This window comes from Sphaeramia orbicularis, chromosome 8 (genome assembly GCF_902148855.1).
Source record: "Sphaeramia orbicularis chromosome 8, fSphaOr1.1, whole genome shotgun sequence".
NCBI lineage: Eukaryota > Metazoa > Chordata > Actinopteri > Kurtiformes > Apogonidae > Sphaeramia > Sphaeramia orbicularis.
In genome coordinates, this window is record NC_043964.1 from 32,493,225 (window position 1) to 32,514,556 (window position 21,332).

Here is a 21,332-nt window from a genome sequence, read left to right on the forward strand (position 1 = left end):
CCATTCACCCCCAGAGACGCTGGGCGTCAGGGGGCGGGACAACATCGTGGTATTTATCCAATTACCGTCCAGTTTTGAGGCAATGAAAAAAACTGTTCCACTCAGTCCCATTGAAGTGCATGGACGCCGAGCGTCTACAGGCAAATGCACTGAGCAGAGATTGTATGAGAAAACAGCGCAACGGGAATGTATGAGAAGTGAACAACGTTGAGTCTGTTGATTGTGATAAAGCTGATTCTGAACGAACTCGTCTTTGAGATGAACGTGTTCTAACACATTTGTAGTCAATGAAATGTCAACACAACCATACCATTTAATTTTCATAATTTTAGGGGAAGCTTCCCTTGCAGTCTATGAGAAATCGCCTCTGGTACAACCCCAGTTCTACAGAAGTTGGGATGCTGTGTACAGAACAGAATGTCAGCAGAATGTACAAAACACATTAAATGTTTCCAACTGATGAAAGGTACAATTGGGTAATTATATCCCCAAAATCGAGGGATATAATGGTTTTAACGCCGCCGCCGCCAGATATCCTTCGTTTGAATGCAATGACTTGGACAGATTTAGTTGGATTTCTTCTCCCTTTATAACCGAGATAGAGGACCCCTACTGGAAGAGCACTATCGATTTCAGCTTCTCTATGAGTATTTTAAGTCATCCAAATGGGGGTGCTTTAGCTGAAAATCAGTTTTTTGGACTTAAATCAAGCAATAATAGGCCAAATGAGATAATTTTGGTTCATATTGATCGTCTTACAAATGTCTATTTCTCGCTACCATCCAGAGTTCATATGGTGTCATTTTCATTCACTAGGTGGAGTTTTGTGGGAAAAATTGGTTCTCTCACCATTATTCTGCCACTATCAGGTCGATGTAGTTCAAATTGAGTTCAGAATCAGAATCAGCTTTATTGACCAAGTATGTGAACACATACAAGGAATTTGACTTTGGTTTTTCTTTGCACACATGTTTCAACATGAACCCAATCACTCATGAACATAGATCTAATATAGACAAACATTCGACTATAGACAAGGACAACAATGGGATGAGATTTACAGTGGATTTGTAATATGTACAGAGTGTAAATTGGAGTTTTATACAGTGAGTGGATGTGTACAGGGATCTAGTCTATTGAAATATATGTTTATGTGTATGTTATTGTAGTGCAAATTGGTCAGAGTATTTTGCATAGTGCAATTCATATCGATTGTCTAACAATTATCTTGGAAAGATTTAAATATAGCACAGGATTGGGGGGATTTTGGAGATATACCCTCGCTGTTGGCCCCAGACAGCGTAAGCCTGGTTTTTAATTTGGCAACAACACAATTAGCAATGGGGCAGTGATGTAACTGAGTACAAAAAGAGCATTCCAGTAGTAGAAATGGGCAGAATTTCACCAATCTTTGAAAAACTACATCTACAAATGGTGGCGCATCATGAAACAATAAATGCACCAAAGAAGACCCAGGACTGTTGATCAGCTAGAATCCAATATCAGACAAGAAAAAGACAATATTCCTCCCCCAAAACTCCATTGTCTGGTCTCCTCAGTTCTTAGATGTTTATCAACTGCTGTTAAAATAAAAGAGTGGACGCTACACAGTGGTTAACATCCTCTTAGACAAAGACTTTTCCTCTGATTTGCAAATCTTAACATTCTGTTTTTATTTACGTTTAGCATGATGTCCTGTTTTTTTTTGCACTTGGTGTTGTATTCTAATATGAATTTCAATAATAGCAAGTGATGAAAAAAGTAATTTAGAGACTAGGCTCTGATGATTAAAACATGGCAGGCAAAACAGACCTGTTTTTCCACATTCTGACCTAGTAAAGGTTTATTAAAAGTAGCGCAATTTTTTTATAGACTGCACTACTTTAATGAAATGCTCAAGATTTGGGTCAAGTGTGTCTTTTTTTTTTCTCCATATTGTTCCAGATGCACTATATAGACAGATGAAGTTCAGTGGATTTAATATTTATATGACTTGGTCACTTGAGATCATGAAAAACGAGTTGTTTATTTAACATTTTATTCAAGTACTGTAACTAAATCTGTGTCGCAGTCACAGAGATATTTCCTGTGGAACTGTAAAAATTATTTTTGTTGGTAAGTGGAGTCAAACTAGCTATTTCTTTCGAACTCCCCAGACACACACACACACACACACACACACACACACACACACACACACCCTCATTCCCCATTTGTGACCCTTCCACATCCTACAGGCTGTGTTTTTACTCCAAGAATTTCATTTACTCTCCAACACACACACATTCACAAACGGACCCCTGCGTCTTGATGTAACACAGTTGGTATTCAAAAAGGGGAGGGGGGGGGGGTCCTGCACACCCACTCCAGATGTTAGCAAAAAAGAAATGCATGCTCACTGACTCCTGTCGATGTACGGTCACTTAAAATTCTAAATATATGTGACAACGTGTTTCATCTGATGTCTTATATTAAACTTCTTACATTTAATGACGTTATAGTGAATAAAAAACTCAGCAAACACACCAGGTTAAACATGTTAAACAAATGAAATTAAACCTCTTAGCCAAAAGCAGCAAAATTAAGAAGACTTCTGACATTGTTTTCATGCTCCCACATCAGTGTCGACTGCACCGCCACTGTTTGGTCAGACAGAGCTGATTTTCAAGTATCGTACACAACCTCAAATGCCTTGTTGTGTCAGAGCCGTGAGAAACAACCTTCGCATATGTTTGCCTCTTTCTGTACGTCTGGGTGGTAGGAAGAAATTGCGCACAGATGATCACTCAGGCTAAAGCGCTGACTACCTCCAGACGACTCCTGAGCTGTGTGCTGCTACATTCGAGTCGACAGGGAACATCTTTTTCTTATTATCCTTGGCACGACGAGAAGCCTAGCCAGCACATAACAAGGAAGAGATGAGACTATCAGAGTAAAAGAGGCGGATGTGAATCTGCAGCAGAGCCATCATTTCATTTTGTATTGTTAAGAGTCAGAGAAGATCATCCTGTTTTGCTTGAATGGGGCATTTACAGAATAATACGACAGACAAGAAGTAAGACTTGTCTTTATAGGAGAAAAAGAAATGAGACAAAGCTCAGAGAAAACTACTTACTGCAGTTTTGGGTTTATTTATTGCTAAATGCCAGCTGCAAAAAACAAACAAACAAAAAAAAAAAACAGTGTTCCTTCTATGTGTGTGCAATTTAAGTCACATGGTACGTTATTACCTCTCATTTCTTATCTGACCATTTCCACAAAGAAAAATCTCTTGTCCTGGTTTAACTCACACAGATCCTCATATGTCACTATGTGTGTTTATTCAATCCTGAACCTCATGACCCTCAAGCCCTGACCCCTAAACACTGTTCTGAGTATGAGCTTTTCTCACGGAGATTTTTTTTCCTTCCAGTTCCACTACTGAACTCCTGAACATGTGAGTATTTACATGCAGATGTATAAAAAAAAAAAAAACTACAAGAAATGTGTTGTTTATGTCTTCTCCATGTTTGCATGTTTAGTCTCTGCGGGTGTTTAGATGGAAATCAGAGTCTGTTACAGCTTCACCACCTGTAACACATGTGTTCTCCCGTAGCTGCATCACAAATATTCACGTGAACTTCATGTATGCACTGGATTAAACCCCACTATGTAATGAATCTTCTTATGTCACACAAAGCTGACCTACAGTACCGCGCAAACGTCTCAGAACACCATAAAGTTTGTTGTTTTAACAAAGTAATGATGGCGATGTGTGTATTTCTCAGTTTCTGTATAAAGATACAACCAGTATATATAGGAAATATGTACAGCAATAAAAACAAATGGAAAAAATGTCTCTTTGAACTTCATTTTCCAGTGTTTCATTCAACACATGCCAGACATTTCTTACTGTTTGGGCTACTTTTTCTTATGGGACTGCTGGTGACACCAAATACTAGAGATGCACAATATATCATTTAAGCATCGGCAGTGCGATGTACGTGTATGCAGTAGTCACATCGCAGGTCCTGCAATGTAGGAGGAAAATGAACTCAACATGTTCTCATGTAACTTCAGCGTGGGTACCTGACACACACTGCACACAGGGATCCACCAATCACAATCCTTCTTAATCAGTTTGCTGAAGCAGACCACGCCCACTGCACATGAGAGAGTCGCTGTTAACAACATTGAAAAATGAGCAACGAACAAGAAAAAAATAAAAAATGAAGACTTGGTGCCAAAAAGAAAAGCAATGTCAGTTATCAGGAATTATTTCAGCTACAAGAAGGATGATACTGAAACACGTGTTCTGTGTCGATAGTATCTTGCAACTGTTGTCACAATGAAAGGTAACACAACTAATTCATTTGACCATTTGCGTCGGCCCCACACAGCTATTATATCCTCCTGAGTGTTTTTTCATATCGCAACATATATCGCAGGGTTAAAAAAAATCGCAATGTCAGTTTTTTCCAATATCGTGCAGCCTTACTAAATACTGACTTCAGCCTGTAGAAGCCATTTAGGCCCTGTCCACATGAAGACGGGTTTGGTCGTATCTGCTAAAGTTTTGTATCGGATAGGCCTTTTGTCCGCACAAAATCAGCATTTTTAGTCACTAAAACCGCAACTTTTTGAAACTGGGTTCCAGAGTGGATAAATTTGAAAACGCCGGCTTCGCGTTTTTGTCTGTACCACCAAACCGCAACTTTTCTAAAACAATGATGTCATAGCCCCACCTCTCTAACTTTTCGCCCCGGAAGCAAGATGTCACTTCACAACAACAACAACAACAACAACAACAATGGCATATTACAGAGTAGTGTTTGTGCTACAACAGCTATTGAGCTTATTCGAAATATTGAATCCAAATCTTCGGCTACTCTTTCATTACAATGAGCAACGAACAACCATAGCTAACAATAATCACCAAATGCTCTTGGATCTACCATGGAGAGGAGCAACCAGGAGGAAGTATTGGATCAGACCCAGTAGAACCAAACATGCTTTATGTGCATGCTCCACGTCTTCTTCTCTGTTTTTGCGAGAGCATTACAACGCCACATACAGGCCTGGCATTTGTACTACATCGTTTTCAGTGGTTTTCAGTGGTTTCGTGTGAACACAGATATTTCCTGAAACGACTCTGTGTTTAAGGATCAGATAGGAAAAGATGTGGTTACGTGTGGACATGGCCTTAGTTCTGATTTTGTGTGTGTTTCTAAAACTATGCAAATATTTCTTGTATGTTACTGTTGCATCTGAGGAAAAAAGACTGAGAAATAAACATGTATGCTCAATAAACCCTGCAAAAACAACCAAGCTAAACTCTTCTACAGCTTTTTGCACAGTACTTTATATCTCATACCATGCAAATTTTCTATTTTCTACACAAAGACACATACACAAACTGCCTCCACAAACACACACAGCCCTCATGTCTTGCTAACTGTTTTAACAGATGTGTGCTTTTGCCCCACAGGGAGCAGATGATCTCTAGCAGGCCTCTGCAAATCCTACACATGATGTACTGAAGGTTATTACAACACAAAATGCTATTCATATGCTCGTCTGTGTGTTATGTTAGCAGCTGTGACACTCATGTGACCCCAGGTTCATGCCACAACTGTTTCAGATTGATTTGTTTCTGACTGATCCAAAACCATTACATGATGTTTCGTAGCTGCAAAGCACCTGGAAATAACCAGATTGAAGACATCCACCATATAAAGGCTCTTCATGCACATCTGTATGATTTTCAAGTGCACCAATATCTGCACTACACTTCTTGATTTCACTTTTTCACACACTTCACATCAATCCAAATTTTGCAGTGTTTTATCTTGGCACACTGATTCTGATGCTCCTCATCGCCATAGCAACAATTCTCCGCGTACTTCCTGGCCTGGTGTTGCAAGCCAGGAGAGCAGCTAGAATGGAAAGGACAACAAAAGCTGATCTGAGTGTGATAGAGGCATTACCCCAAAAAAAGAGGGGAAATTTGGGCCAAGTAGAGGTGGGGGAGCTGCAGGGGAAGACCAAAAAAATCCCTCACAAAATATAACAACTTCCATAAATGAGCCAAGAACATGTCTGCATGTTTGTGGCAATGGAATAATGACTTGTATGGTTTTGTTTGTCTGAAGAGAGCAGCTGTAAAACAGAAACTGGAGTGCCAAAGCTTCCTATTGCCCCATAGAATATTAATACCCTCAGAAAACATAAGGAGGCTAAAAGTACCTTCTGGAATTTTGGATATGTAGCGGTTTTTCCTTCCAATACTGAAACAGAAACAAAAGCAACCTTGCATTAGTAGTAGTAGTAGTACTAGTAGTAGTAGTAGTAGTCTAAAAGCCAAGTGGGCTCTGTGTGTTTGTGTGTGTGTGTGTATCTCAGGATTCACACAAAATCTGGAAACAGCTGACTGCTGCAGTTTGGCATACTTTTGTATTTTTGTTCAAGGAAGACACTAGCGAAAACAGTAAGTTGATAGGACCAATATTTTGGGAGATATTAGTAATTTTGGAATACAATAGCCTTATTGTCACGTTGCTATGGCCAGAACATGTTAGCGGTGACTGCTGGACCAATGTGGTACAGCATGCACAAATACACAACAGCATAAAAACTACCACATCTAGAACCCATGGATTGCCACGGGTCAACACGCAAATTATTATTATTATTATTATTATTATTATTATTATTATTATTATTATTATTATTATTATTATTATTATTGTTGTAGGTGAATACTACCAGATGAAACCTTCTTCCACCAATTAAGACACTGAACAATAGTGTTTAGTGTTAGGTTTGATTACTTTTTACTACTAATATTTTCTCCTGATGCAATTATGTCTCCAGAATTACAGACTTAAACCATAACACCTCAGGACCCCCCCCCCCCCTTTAAAAAAAAAAAAAAAAAAAAAAAGCTTCATCAGACTGATAATGATACTGATAATAAATACTGATAATAACTAAAGTAAAATTGATACCAAACAAAATAAAATAAAGAAAAATAGCATCATGTTTGCAAGAAAGTTTAAGTATTGAACTAATTAGGCCTTCATTATTATTATTGTTATCATTCATTAATATTATTATTATTATTATTGCTACTTCTTGTTACTTTAGCCACTTTAACAAGCGTATATTGTTTATATTTTTATCTCTTCATTTTTCTATTGTATTGACACATACTGTCTTGCACTGCTGTATACACTTCAATCAATAAAGTACATTCAATTCAGTTCAACTAAGTAAAAATAATAGGGTATTTAGGCCTATTTTTTTGAAAGGTTCAACATGTAAGATTTGATTGTGTTTATGTTAGAGTCTGTTTTCTAGAAGGTAATTTGTTGATGTTAGCTAAAGGCTGCCTCACGTGCTTGCATGGGTTCAGTTATATAACATACTGTATATACATAATAATGATGGACAGGTGCAAAGTCTACTAACTCAGATAATATCGTTCACTAGGCCGAATACTGAGGCTCATTGGTATCTTTGACTCTAACAGCTCCATGTGTGTGAGCATGTCTTGTATATACATGTGTGGCTGTATGTTAAAAAAAGGTTCTGGTGAGAAAGTGACACCTGACACTTTATCTTAGGCTTTAGTGACAATGACGCACCCACGTGACACACCTCACCGCATGTGTGCGTCTAAAGGGGGGAGACAAACAGTACGAGGGCCTGACGCCTCAGGTGTCTGCCGAAGTAAGATGATATATCGCAAACCTGAGTCATAATGATCTTGTCCTTAAAGCCTGTCTTCCTTTTTCCAGAGTGTGGCCACACACAGACCCAACAGTCAGTCATCTGTTGTGTTCGGTGCAGCCTGATGACAAACGCTGCAACAAAGGACTGAACACCAAAGTCATGAGGAGTGACAGCTGGGAAAGTGAGTGAAGATTAAAAGAATCTGGAGACAAAGAGATGAACTGAGTCAAACTAATGAAATAAGGAAAAAATTAGGTGCATCGATGTATTTCATAAAACTTAGACATCATTGTAGTTGTCTTTCAGGGATCTGTCCTAAGTGATTTTATTTTTTTACATTTATTTTTCTCATTTGTTTAATCCTACCCCTGATAAATTCACCATCTTACAAATTTATTTATTTATTTAACCTTTATTGAACCAGGAAAGTTAGTTGAGCATTCCCTTGTTTTATGATTCGTGTACGGCACTTTGGCCAACTGTAAAGTTCTTAAAGTGCTTTATAAATAAAGTTGGTCTGGTATGGTACGGTAGTTGAGAACTGATTCTGAAATTGAAAGAAAAGGTCAAAATGAAATTAAAATAACTACAGACTGGTCAAGTTACAGCTTAACATGTCATGGTGCACTCCTGTGTTGCCACTGACCCCTCCCTCAAACTCATTATCACCCCCTGACACTGCACCTGGACCAGATCTCCATTAAGGCCCCATATAAGGGGCTCCTCTGCTCCAGATCATTCCTGCTGCTACTCCTTCTAATAGCCTCACCCAGACTCTGAAATCATTCCTCACTACCATAACATGGACATTCTCACCATCACCCTGATCCTCATCACCCTGCGGACTCTGTATTGTCTCAAGGTTTTCTGTTCTTTACATTACTTTCTGTTAATAAAACTCCCTTCAGCACCGGATGTTTGAGTCCAGTCATTCAGTCCTTCATGACAGTATAATGCATGTAATAAAGATGCATTAGAAAGAGTTTAATTACAGCTATCAGAGGATGGGACACTTGATGCTGATGCTTAGTTTCATTGATACTCACAGCAGAGCAGACAAGTAGTAGTTTATGATTATTTACTAGGAAAACACTGAATGGTTTTCTAGTTCTGCTCAACTGACATAATGAACAACGGAAAAAAAAAAAAAAAAAAAAAAAAAAAAAAAATTGGCAGCATACCAACACATAAGTGATCATTTGTAGTATCTTTGGTGAAAAAACACTAAATGGATCGAAGGATAGACGCAGATGTTCTGATTACTATATGTCTGTGTATTATATAAAAAAGATAATAAAAGACAAAGAAGCCTCTGAAATGTCATTAAATCACTGCAGTATATTGACATGTATGACTCCAGTGACTTGTTTCCAGTTAGAGAAACATGGTGTGTGTTTACAGATGATAAGATATGGTGTTGAATAATAACCAGAAAAATGTCTTTAAAGAATAATGTGACCATGATGTGACAGTGAAGCTGACCTTTGACCTTTTGGATGCAAAACGTCTTGACATAGTTGCTTTATCCCAATACATGATATATAACTGGTGCATGAAATTTTGAGGTGAAGACAAAAATGTGTGACCTTTGAACTTTGACCACCAAGCTGTAATCACTATCTTCATAAGAATCACACAGATGTATTGATAAATGTCCCAAAACACAACGCCTCCAGCCATGGCTGTTTATATCAGGGTTTCTCAACGGGGGCAGTACCTCACCCCAGGGGGCATTGGAACATCGTCAGGGGTAGGGTGGGATGGGGGGGTTGGAACGAGACAGCTGAGAGGGGGGCGCTGACACCGAAATGGTGGCATTAGTCTGTATAAGTATCAGTATCAAGCAGTATGTTATGTCAATGGTGAATTTCCGTGCCCCAATAAAAAGGTATGGTGCGACACCCCCCACCCCATCCCCAACCCTCTGGTCTTCGGTGGTAACGGGGGGACGCGAGGGCAACAAATAAGCTCCGGCTCGACAACTTGTTACGGAGCGCTATAAGCACCCCTGTTGCAAAAATTTTTGGGGGGGGCAGCAGGAGGCTCATGATGACGTATGGCAGGGGTCTCAAACTCATTTTCTTTCAGGGGCCACATTCAGCCTGATTTGATCTACAGTGGGCCGGGCCAGTAAAATAATAACATAATAACCTCTTAATAATGACAACTCCAATTTTTTGTCTTTGTTTTAGTGCAAAAAAACCCCAAACAATTAAATTATGAAAATACTTACATTTATAGACTACCAAAAAAAAAAAAAACCCTGACAAAACTGAAATTGAAATAAAAAAACTTAAGAAAATTTAATGCAATTTTAACAATATTCTGCCTCATCTTATCATTTCTACATGTGCATTATGGATTGGATCTACAAAGACACTAAACACTTAGTAACAGGCAGAAAATAGTTAAAATTGTGCTTAATTTTCTTTAGACATTTCAGGTTGTTCATATTTGTTCAGGTTATTCACATTTTATTGTTACAGGATAGTTTGTAAATGTAAATATGTCCATAATTTAATGTTATTTTTTGCACTAAAACAAAGAAAAAAAAAAAGTGAAGTTTGTACTATTTATTGGCATAATGTAAGATTATTTTTCTCACATCAAAACGAGAAGAAAATATGGAGTCATTATTTTTTGGAGGTTTATACTGTAGATCATACTGGTCTGTATGTGGAACCTGACCTAAAATGAGTTCCACAGCCTTGACTGTGAAATTTTTGCACTTCGAAAATTCATCCCAAGGGCCGCATTGGAACCTTTGGAGGGCCGCATTTGGCCCCTGGGCCACATATTTGAGACCCTTGACGTAAGGCGATGTTTGTTGAAAAAAGTTTGAGAAATACTGGTTTATGTGTTACAGAGGTTTCACCCGACATCATATAATGCAAAGTACAAACATTCATACATAAAATATTACATCAAATGTTAAGGTTTCAAAATGAAAGTGCTTTGATTTACTGCTTCAAGCTGCATAAAATGTATGATAAATGGAATAAAAACAGATGGAATGTTGGATAACAACTGTTTTGATGTTTATCATTGCCAGAGAAATTCTTGATGCAACTTTAAACCCAGATATTTGTCCCAAAAGGATGTGAGTAAAAAAAAAGCCAGTCATTCTTAAGAAAAAGCTGAAAAGTTAGTTACTTCTCAGTGTTTTTTTTTTTTTTTTAACTCCTCTACTAACCTTAGAGACGCAGAACCAAAGAGTCCTCATTTACACAATTCACGGTCCCCTGTGGTAAACAGTAATGTCCTATGAGGCTGTGGAAATTGGATTTCGAACAACTCAACATGAGTCAGTAATAATCCTGTTATACCGAGGCTTAGGTGAAGAAATAAATTGAGCTGAGAAAATTGCTGTTTGGAAATATACAAGAAAAAGGGAATACACAACGGGTGTCTTTTTAGATCAGCTAGACCAGCTTCAGGATTTACAAATGAATAAATAAATAAATAAATAAATAAATAAATACTATCTTTATGCATTAATCACCTTTATACATTATTCTTAAAGTTACTATATGGATTGTATGAAGACACAGATGCAACTAGCTGTTTCGTTTTTACTCTCTCGGGTCACAAATAAGGAAGAAAGTAAACATGAAAGGAACTGCAACAAAAAAGAAACCTGGTTGGATGAGTGGCTATAAAACAGAAAGGAATACAGGCAGTGTCATGTAACCTGGGGAACACACAACAAAAACACAGACAAATCCCCTGGTGGAAATATTTATTAGGCAAATGTGCCAGTGATTTTAGTTGCAGGAAAGGTTTGTGTTTATCATGTACAGTACAGGAAAATGTGTATAATCTGTGGTTTTGTGGTGCCTTAGTCTTGGATCCCGTGGTTTTGACAGTTTTAAAGAAAAAAGGATAAAGAAAACCCATCATAAAATGTCATGCTGTTTTGTCTTAGCAGTGCTGACACAACACTTTGGCATTTCAATCCTCTGCCATGTTAGAGCGTTCATATTTCACCTGCAGTTATGTTTAATCTTCAAATCCACACTGATCAACCTGACAAAAGACTGAACCGTGTTTTGCAGCCCAGTTTGTCCGGTCCCCTGTCAGCCTGGAGGTTGAACATTTACAGCTTATTTAACAAGGCGATGAAAACACACTTGTGCTTTCACACCCACCGTCTTTGACAAACTCGTACTTACAAAAACAATGTAAGGGACAACTCTCCCCTTTACTGCGTTACTCCATTACCCAGAAGAAGACATGTACTTTCTCTATTCCCCTGCGCCGCTGAGGGGGGCCCCACTTCCTGAAAGTCCTTCCAAAAAACTCTTTTGGTTATTATTTACATGGGCTTCATTGTCTTGAGTCCAAACTCTGTCTCCTCTTGTTGAGATTTTCTTTAACCCATAAAGACCCAAACATCCATCAGCACCAAAATCATTCACTGATCTAAAATGTTAAATACCTGTTAATCCTCTAATCCTATCAATACATGAAAATAATTGGTGTAAAATGCAGTTTGTCATCTTTTCATGGTCATCAGATATGACCCATTTGGACGTTCAGAGGCTCCGTAGTGAACATGGAAACACCGTTGTCTTCTACAACATTAATTCACCAATAAAATCCATAGAGTTTGATCTATGACAGTGGATGGAGACACTGGGTTTATGTTCAGTTAATGAGATAGTTTACAAAAAAGAAATCATGTTTTCTTCAGTATTCCCTGTTTTTGATATAATTTCCCTCAACTTTAATTTGAGCGTCTATGATCAGTACATTAAATATAGGAAAATACCTGATTTATACTTAAAAATGCAAAATAGTGATAAATCAATAAGAAAAGATTAAAAATAGAGAATTTGGGAACAGTCATAAAAGTAGTACTGGGTCTTTAAGGGTTAAAAACAAAATAAAAGGCATGCACATTAGAGAATACTTAACTTTTTCCGTAGTGAACATGGAAACAACGTTATCTTTTACAACAACTGATTCACAAATAAAATCCATGGAGTTTCATAAATGACAGTGGATGGAGACACTTGTTTTTATGTTCAGTTAATGATATATTTGCTGAAAAAGTCACTTTTTCTTCAGTTTTGTCTGTTTCTGATATAATGATGATATGATTTACCAGTAAAATCCATATAGTTTGATAAATGACAGTGGATGGAGACACTGACAGTCGCGGAAAAAATTATTAGACCATCAAAAGCCATCAAAAACAATGGTCATGCAATCAAGTACTAACTCCTGCATGTATCATGTGACTAAAACAGACAGAAAAGAAAACATGGAAGGCCTAAAAGCACTGTTTTTGTCAGTACAATGTCATAGCTATTGATGTAAGAACTGAAGTGATTTTGGTTATTATCAAGAAAACATGGAAAATGGCTAAATATCAGCTCTGAAATTAAACTACTATGAGCTTTTTTTGTTGTTATCATTGTATTTGTCCAAACAAATGTATCTTTAGTTGTACCAGGCATTAAAATGAACAAGAAATTGAAGAAAACAAGGGGTGGTCTAATAATTTTTTCCACAACTGTAAATTATGTTCATTTAATGACATCTTTTGCAGAATAATGTATCTTTTTCTTGACTTTTCTCTGTTTTGTTTTGGTTTAATCTGAGCTTTAATGAACATCTACACAATTAGCACATTAAACATAGGGAAATACCTGATTTTCACTTAAAAATGCAAAATACTGAGCCAAATATTAGAGTAAATGATGATAAATCACTTAAGAAAGATTATAAATAGGAAAAAAAAAAAAATCATTTTGGGAACTGTTACAAAAGCAGCGCTGGGTCTTTATGGGTTAATTTCCATCTCTTTGCCATTTTTCCCTTCACCTTTTCACAAAATATGAGAAAAAATGTGCCGCTCTCAGCAGTCTGGGTTTCCTGCTGATCAGATGAGTGTGATGAGCCACCAGCCATGAAAAGCAAGACAGACAGATGCAAAGACATGAACTAGGAGAACCAGTTGATCTGTATTTCTTTTGTTCACCATATATGACTGGTTGATTTTAATCTGTACTTTTTTTATCAGTCTGTTTCCCCTCTGCTTTTGTTGTTGTAATGACTCTGTACAAAGCCTGTCCTTGCCAGACACATGGGCTGCAGACTGCTTTGCACAGGATGAAATACACACCATAAAATCTTTTTAGTTTAATTCATTGATTTGTTATCTACAGGGAGCAATTACCTTGGATCAAAAATAAAGCCAATACAGAAGTATTTTCAAGTGGCTGAGGTTGACTCCAAAAAACTGTGGCAGCAGTCATTTATGGGAGGGGCTTAGAAAAGGGTCACATGATAGGTGAGTTGAGTAATTTTTTCAAGACAAGTAAAAATTCACTTACATCCAGTATCTTTAATGTGAATATTTTCTAGTAAACTGAATATCTTTGGGAAGGAATTTGAGGAAAGTCACTTTATCATCGATTTCTGCAATTTTATGCACCAAACAATTGGATGATTAGTCAAGAAAATAATCGAAAGACTAATTGACAGCGAAATAATTGTTACTGGCAGCTCTAATCTGGATATCTGTGGTTTCTTTGAGATGGGAGGCGTTCAAAAACATTCTTCAAAAACATTTACAAGTATGAGGGTAAGCAGTAGGTCGAGCAGCTGCTGCCTTCACAAATGAAGGCGTTTCAGCAGAGGTCAAAACATAGTGGATTTTTAAAGGCCAGTATAACATCTAAACCAAAGTAATGAATACCAACACAAACAAGTGGTGCCAGTCACAACAAACCCCGACCCTCGCACGTATTATATCTTATTTTGGCTTCAATCCAGCTGATGACATCATGTCTATGCATGTGCTGATGTCAGCATATTAATTGCCTATTTATATATATATGTGCCAAGTCTGAAGTAAATTGAAACTAAATTTATGTTTTTATAGACATTTGACATTTCGCCCATAATATGTAAATGGGAGAAGAAAAAATATTTTAAAAATTCATAATAAATTTGAGCTTTGACCTACTTTCCCCAAAGTGTAATCATATCTATTATGGGTCATTGGCAATCTATAATCCCAATTGGGTATGAATTCAACAAATAGTTTTGCTGCTATAAACATTTGAAATTTTGCCCATTATAAGTAAATGGGAAAAAAAAAAGATTTTAAAAATTCATTAAAAATTTTAACTTTGATCTACCTTTCCCAAAATGTAATCACATCTATTATGGGTCACTGGCAATCTATAAACCAAATTTGGTATGAATTCAACCAATAATTTTGCTGCTAGAGTGTTAACAAACAAACAAACCAACCAACCTAACCAACCGAACCAAAAACAATACCCCTTGCCTCCCCTTCAGGGGCCATGGTACTAAATAAATCAATAAATCTGGAAATGAACATGAAACACCATAAAACATCTGAGTCAGTTATTTCAGTTGTGAAGGCTGGAAAGCTGGTATTACCCACTGGCCACTATTAAAGCCAAGTTCTACTGAAATTAATAACTTGTAAAACATTCTATTAGACCCTTTTTTTATAGCATTTTAGCTTCTCACAATATTAAAAACAAAATACACTGTCATTAATGATGGAGCTGTTCTACTTAAGTGTCCCAGAAAGACATGCCAGTGAAACAGTATGCACAAAAAGAAAACCCTGGAAATCATGCATGTACGTAGAACACAGTCTGTAATTACTGCATTTGCATTTTCTGCCATAACTAACCAAAATATCTGCTGAAAAAGGTCTATTAATCATCCAAACTGATTAATCCATCGATTGCTGGTTCGTAGTCAGAAACACAGAGCTTTTCCTAAAACAGCAGCACACACTTGACATGTTTGATTTAAGCCGAGCATTCAACAATGTCCACATTTTTCCACCTTTATTTTATTTTTTTTTTATTATATTATATTACCTTTTGGCTCATCCTGTTTAACTTTCTTTCCATCCTTTCATTAGAGTCATTAAAGTCGGAGAGAAAGAGAGAAGCTAGAAACCTCTAAGCATTTCCTGTGCCTTGCTGGGCCAATCCCACCCCACTAAGGACTGGGATCTCTCCCCACTGGTCCCAAAGCCAGAGCTGAACAAGGCTTCCAAACACACACACGCATACAGACACACACGCTAACACACTTTTAAGATTTAACTGATTGGCCTTGTCACTGGTCTTGTAGAAAAAGTGGCTCACATATTGGCAGGGCAAACCTAAGTGAAAACACATGTTGTGTAAATGCAGAAAGCAGAAGTGGGGCGGCGTTGTTTTGCTGATAGGGTCCATGTGCAACCGAAGCCAATCAGAGCCTTCTGTTCCAGGAGTGACACAGTGAGGGGGAAACACATCCTGTTTTCTATGTCAACGTGGAATAATCAAACATAAGGATGCCAAAAATGGAAACAAAAATGTATCAGATGCTTATTTAGCATCATGAAATTCCAGACATATCTGCGTCCATGCAAATAAACCAATAACATTCCCTCTGGAACGCAATGAACCCTGCATATACATGACAAAAACATCCAGAAAATGTAACGGCCCAAAGTCCTTATTCATAGACGTTTTACGATTTCTGTGGATTTCCGGTTCTGCAGAAATAGAGCTGTTTCGTTCTCCATTCCCAGATTCCAAATGGCTGAGAGGACCTGCCCTCTGACACAACTCTTTGACCTCTAACAAAACATCTGGAACCCCTTCAGCTACCCATGTTCTGCCCTCAGAATGCATACACACATTCACACACATTCACACACAGAACAGGATGCAAACTTGCATGACATCTACTAATCTAATCTTAAACTGGCAGAGCAGCAAGAAAACAAATCAGGGGTGAAAGCCTGTCTGAGCTGAGGAGAATCTGCTCAAAGAGTTGACTCACTACCTGCAATCTGTTTGGTGATGTGTTTAGTATTTTCAACTCTTGTGTTTGGGAGATGACAAAACTCTGCTTTGTTACGTCCGGGAAGGCGCAGATTTTTCCTCGAAGCAAGACATTTGTGGGTTTAATGAGGGGGTATGAGTGAGTGAGGGGAGGTCTGGTCATGTTGTTTACACTGACTAAAAACGAACCAGACACAATGACTGACCATGTGTTAAATGTTTGCGTAAATGGTATCTGGTCTGACAAATTTTAGGGTTTAAGATGACCCTACAGATGCATACAACCTTAATTTTAACATGACATCTTCATCCCACGTAACAGAAGGCAAACCTGTTGAGTGTCTTACCTTCTTAGCGGCCTTTGAGGGCGACCTCCTGGTGGGCTTCTGCACCTGAGTGATGGGCTGCTTGGACACGGAGCCGTTCTCCCGCTTCTTCATGGGAGAGGATGGGACGGAGGACGGGGCTGGAGATGGGGAAGCTGAATGAGAGGACGAGGATGGAGGTCCGGTTCCCAGAACAGCCATCTCTTCAGTTGCTGTGAGGTGAAGGCTGCGTAGGTTTTCGTAAGTCTCATGGTCCACGACGAGCAGCCTGGTCTCATGTTCGACGGCTTTGATCCGCTGGACCACCTGGGGGGCGGGGGGGTACAATAGAGAGACATAATGTTCTGTCAAGCAGTACGAAAATAAGAGCAAGTAGGATGGTCTTGATGTTTCTCCTCATCGCTGTTGGTACTGCAGTATGACATTCAACCCTTAAACACAATAATCAGAAACTGTGCTTCATCTCTGGAGCAGCATGGCTACAGCTCATGTTGCAACTGGGTCTCTAAAAGGAGTGAAACAAGACCAGATGCAAACAAAGATGCATACACTTAGTTATGACACTGACAGTTCCGGATTGTCTGTTTAACATGCAAACATCCTCTAGTGAGTGTTGATTTTCAGTGAGTGAGACAACATATAGTTGTGGAAAAAATTATTAGACCACCCCTTGTTTTCTTCAATTTCTTGTTCATTTTAATGCCTGGTACAACTAAAGGTACATTTGTTTGGACAAATATAATAATAACAACAAAAATAGCTCATAAGAGTTTAATTTCAGAGCTGATATCTAGCCATTTTTCATGGTTTTCTTGATAATAACCAAAATCACTTAAGTTCTTACATCAATATCTATGTCATTGTACAGCTAAAAACAGTGTTTTTAGGCATTCCATGTTTCCTTTTCTGTCTGTTTTAGTCACATGATACACACAGGAGTTAGTACTTGATTGCATAACCATTGTTTTTGATGACTTTTGATGGTCTAATAATTTTTTCCGCGACTGTATAACTCAGTGGATCCAAAAGAGTCCACAACGCAGACTCAGCTTTATTGTCATTTGATCAGTAGTACATGATAGAACAAAATATAGTTACTCAGGTCTGGGTTTGTTGCATAGAAGATACAAGGAAAAAAAATCTAAAGTAAAATAAATAAAAGATAAACAGGGGAAAATAAAAACTACCATAAAATGTGCAACAAAATAAAAAATAATAAAATGACTTCTTAATATGTGCAAAATTTCACAGTATGCACCAACAATACAGTTTCAACCACAGGTGTCAAACATGCGGCCCGGGGGCCAAATCTGGCCTGTCAAAGGGTCCAATCCGGCCCCTGGGATGAATTTGTGAAATGCAAAAATTACACCGAAGATATTAATTATCAAGAATGTTGAAATCCTTTTAGGTCAGTTTGATCTAAAGTGGATCAGACTAGTAAAATACTATCATAATAACCTATAAATAATGAAAACTGCAAATTTTCCTCTTTGTTTTAGTATAAAAGAAGTGAAATTTGAAAAAAAGTTACATTTACAAACTGTCCTTTTTACAAAAAATATGAATAACCTGAACAAATATGAACAATCTGAAATGTCTTAAGAGAAATATGTGGAATTTTAACAATATTCTGCCTGCTTCTAAATCTTTAAGTTGTGATGCACATGTATAAATGATCAACTTAGGCGTAAAATTGTTAACACTGTTAACATTTTTTTCTTAAGAATTTTCAGGTTGTTCATATTTGTTCATGTTATGTTCAAGTACAGTTCGTAGATGTAAACATTTTCATCATGGAATTTTACTTTTTTCATTCAAAAACATAGAGAAAACTTTAGAGTTGACATTATTTGTAAGTTCTTATCCTATTATTTATATTATTTTACTGGTCCGGCCCACTTTAGATCATACTAGGTGGTATGTGGCCCCTGAACTGAAATGAGTTTGACAGCCCTGGTTTAAACTAAACTCCACTAAACAGCTGTGTGTGCAGACAGTCACACCAGATGGGTCATGTGTAAGAGCAGCTATGCCTGAAAAAGTTTTAATAAAGCAACACATCAGTGCAAACGTCCCAAACAGACTATTATCAGGTGTTTTCTGGTTCTAACAGTGTCCTCATCTCATCAGGTCAGTGGAGTGACTGGCTGGTCCTTAAACGTCCCTTTCTGAGTCAGGGTTGATGCGCACTAGAGCCGCACATGCCCCTCCTGTCAGTCCAGCTCCAGTTAAAGCCATACCAGTGGGTCTAAGCACTCACCTGATGGTGCGTCTCTTTATCTACGTTGACCCCGTTTACTGCCACCACACGGTCCCCTGCGCGGAGCCCAGACGCCTCTGCCGGGGATCCAGGCTCCACTTTGCGGATGTATTGTCCGCTCTTTCCTTTCTCACCATGCAAGTGAAATCCATACCCGTTCTCCCCTTTTGTCATCAGACAAAGCCGTGGTTTCCGCTCGCTGGACATTTCCCCCTGTCCTTCAAAGCCTTGTGCAGGTCCAGTTAAAGTAGAACCCTTACCATACACAGATGAGAGTTTAGCAGAGCGCACACCGGGCTAAACTTCCACGCAGCGAATGCATATCTGCTCCATATGCGCCTTTTATCACTGTTACGCAAAAAAAAAACAAAAAACAAAAAACTATCAACAGCTCCAAGTGCACTTCAAAATAAGAAACTCCACTGCAGAAGTTGAAATATACACCAAATACAAACTTTAGAAGAACGATGCAGATCCTGCAGATCGTGTGTCCGTGCGCCTCGGCCGCTCCAAAACTGATCCTCCGCAGCGCGCACACACTTCAAACCCTGCACAAGCGCATTTTTACATCTGCCACACACCATTTAAGTCGAATATATCATCGGTCGGTGACCTCTCCCTCGACATTTATCCATAACAACTGGACGCAGACTGTGGGTCCACTTAATGTTGTGGTTCGCGCAGGGATAGCGCCGTGTGCGCAATAGCACCACCTCCCTCTGACTAGGATACCTGTTTGTGTCTGTGAAGAGGACTGGTACATCAGAAAAAGACTCAGAGGACCAGGTCTGTACACTACCGCCCCCAGGTGGCGGAAAGGAATGAGTGAAATTACTGATACATTTATTTTATATATATGCTTGAATTATAAGAGCCTTAATCAAGATTTTTTTCCTTCTAGGCATTAACAAAATAATGCAATTGAAATAGTTTTTATAAACCCATTTTTCATGGAGTTGCAAAAATGTCCACTCAGCTGGACGCCAAGCATTTAACCATGCGCCAAGCATGCACAAATTATGAGAACCTTAATCAAGATTTTTTTTCCCAGAGTGTTTTCATTTCTCTTTAATCATGAAAAAAACAATGTGATTGAAAAATTTCTTATGAAAACTAAATAAAATAAATACATACAAATGTAAAAAAAAAAAAAGTAAAAAAAAAAAAAAAAAAAAAAAATTAAAACAAAAAAGTAATAATAAAAAAAAAAATTCTCATGAATCTATTTTTCATGAAGTTGCAAAAATGTCCACTCAGCTGGACACCATGAGTTTAATTTTTGAAGCAAAGAAACATATATTTACTGATAAATTGCGTGAAAACTATAACTATTACGCTCAGAGGAGATCTCCACAATGTTAGCAATTCATATCAGAAAAGATCTGGAATGTGTTCAAACTTTAATAAAGATATGTGCAAAAAAAAAACAAAACAACAAAACCCATGAATATACAAGAGAACTGATGGAGAATAACTGTCCACTGTAGTGACCAGTTTGCATGAAAGGGTTAATTTCTGAAGCAAATAAACATATTTACTAATAAACTGTGTAAAAACTATGAAATACAAACATTTTTAATGCAGCTAATCTGATGTTTTCTTACATTTTAACATACTCTAATACTAGTCATTACTCACCTCATTGAGATAATATGCAAAACAAAACAAAACAAAAACCCTGTTAATTACAGTTTAATAACAATAACAAGCAATTGACTTTCACTCAAACATGTTAGTGCTGATCAGGTTTATTAAGAACAGCAAAGTTAGAGTAACGGTATGAATTCCAGTGTGTGGGATGGTGCACGCACTGCAAAAATCTAAATCTCACCAAGTGTGTTTTTCTCATTTCCAGTCAAAATATCTCATCACACTTAAAATGAGACATAATCACCGAAAGAGTAAAAATATTTTGTTTAATTCAAGCAAAAAAATTTGCCAATGGAACAAGTGAAAATTATCTTGGTAAGATTTCTTGAAATCAGATTTTCCAGATCTATTGTATAAAAATCAAGTTCTTATTTCTCACTGAAAAGTTACTCTTTAGGTGATTCTGTCTGATTTTAAGTTTGATGAGACATTTGAACTAGAAATGAGAAAAAATACACTTGGTAAGATTTAGATTTTTGCAGTGTACGTGTCCGCTGTGTTGGCTGATATGGAACTAAAACAACAAAATCCATGAATATACAAGAG

General features: G+C 37.7%; 1 protein-coding gene across 1 annotated transcript in view; it reads right to left on the reverse strand.

Moving 5' to 3' along the window:
- Positions 1–19,849, reverse strand: part of LOC115424928 (Na(+)/H(+) exchange regulatory cofactor NHE-RF2) — a 66,044-nt gene extending 46,195 nt beyond the window's left edge. The window contains exons 1-2 of the mRNA XM_030142327.1: positions 19,137–19,849; positions 16,895–17,179 (exon numbers count right to left, since the gene is read on the reverse strand). Of these exons, the coding sequence (XP_029998187.1) occupies positions 16,895–17,179; positions 19,137–19,343 (492 nt within the window). The 5' untranslated portion in view covers positions 19,344–19,849. The remainder of the gene's footprint in view (positions 1–16,894; positions 17,180–19,136) is intronic.
- Positions 19,850–21,332: the final 1,483 nt, after the last annotated feature.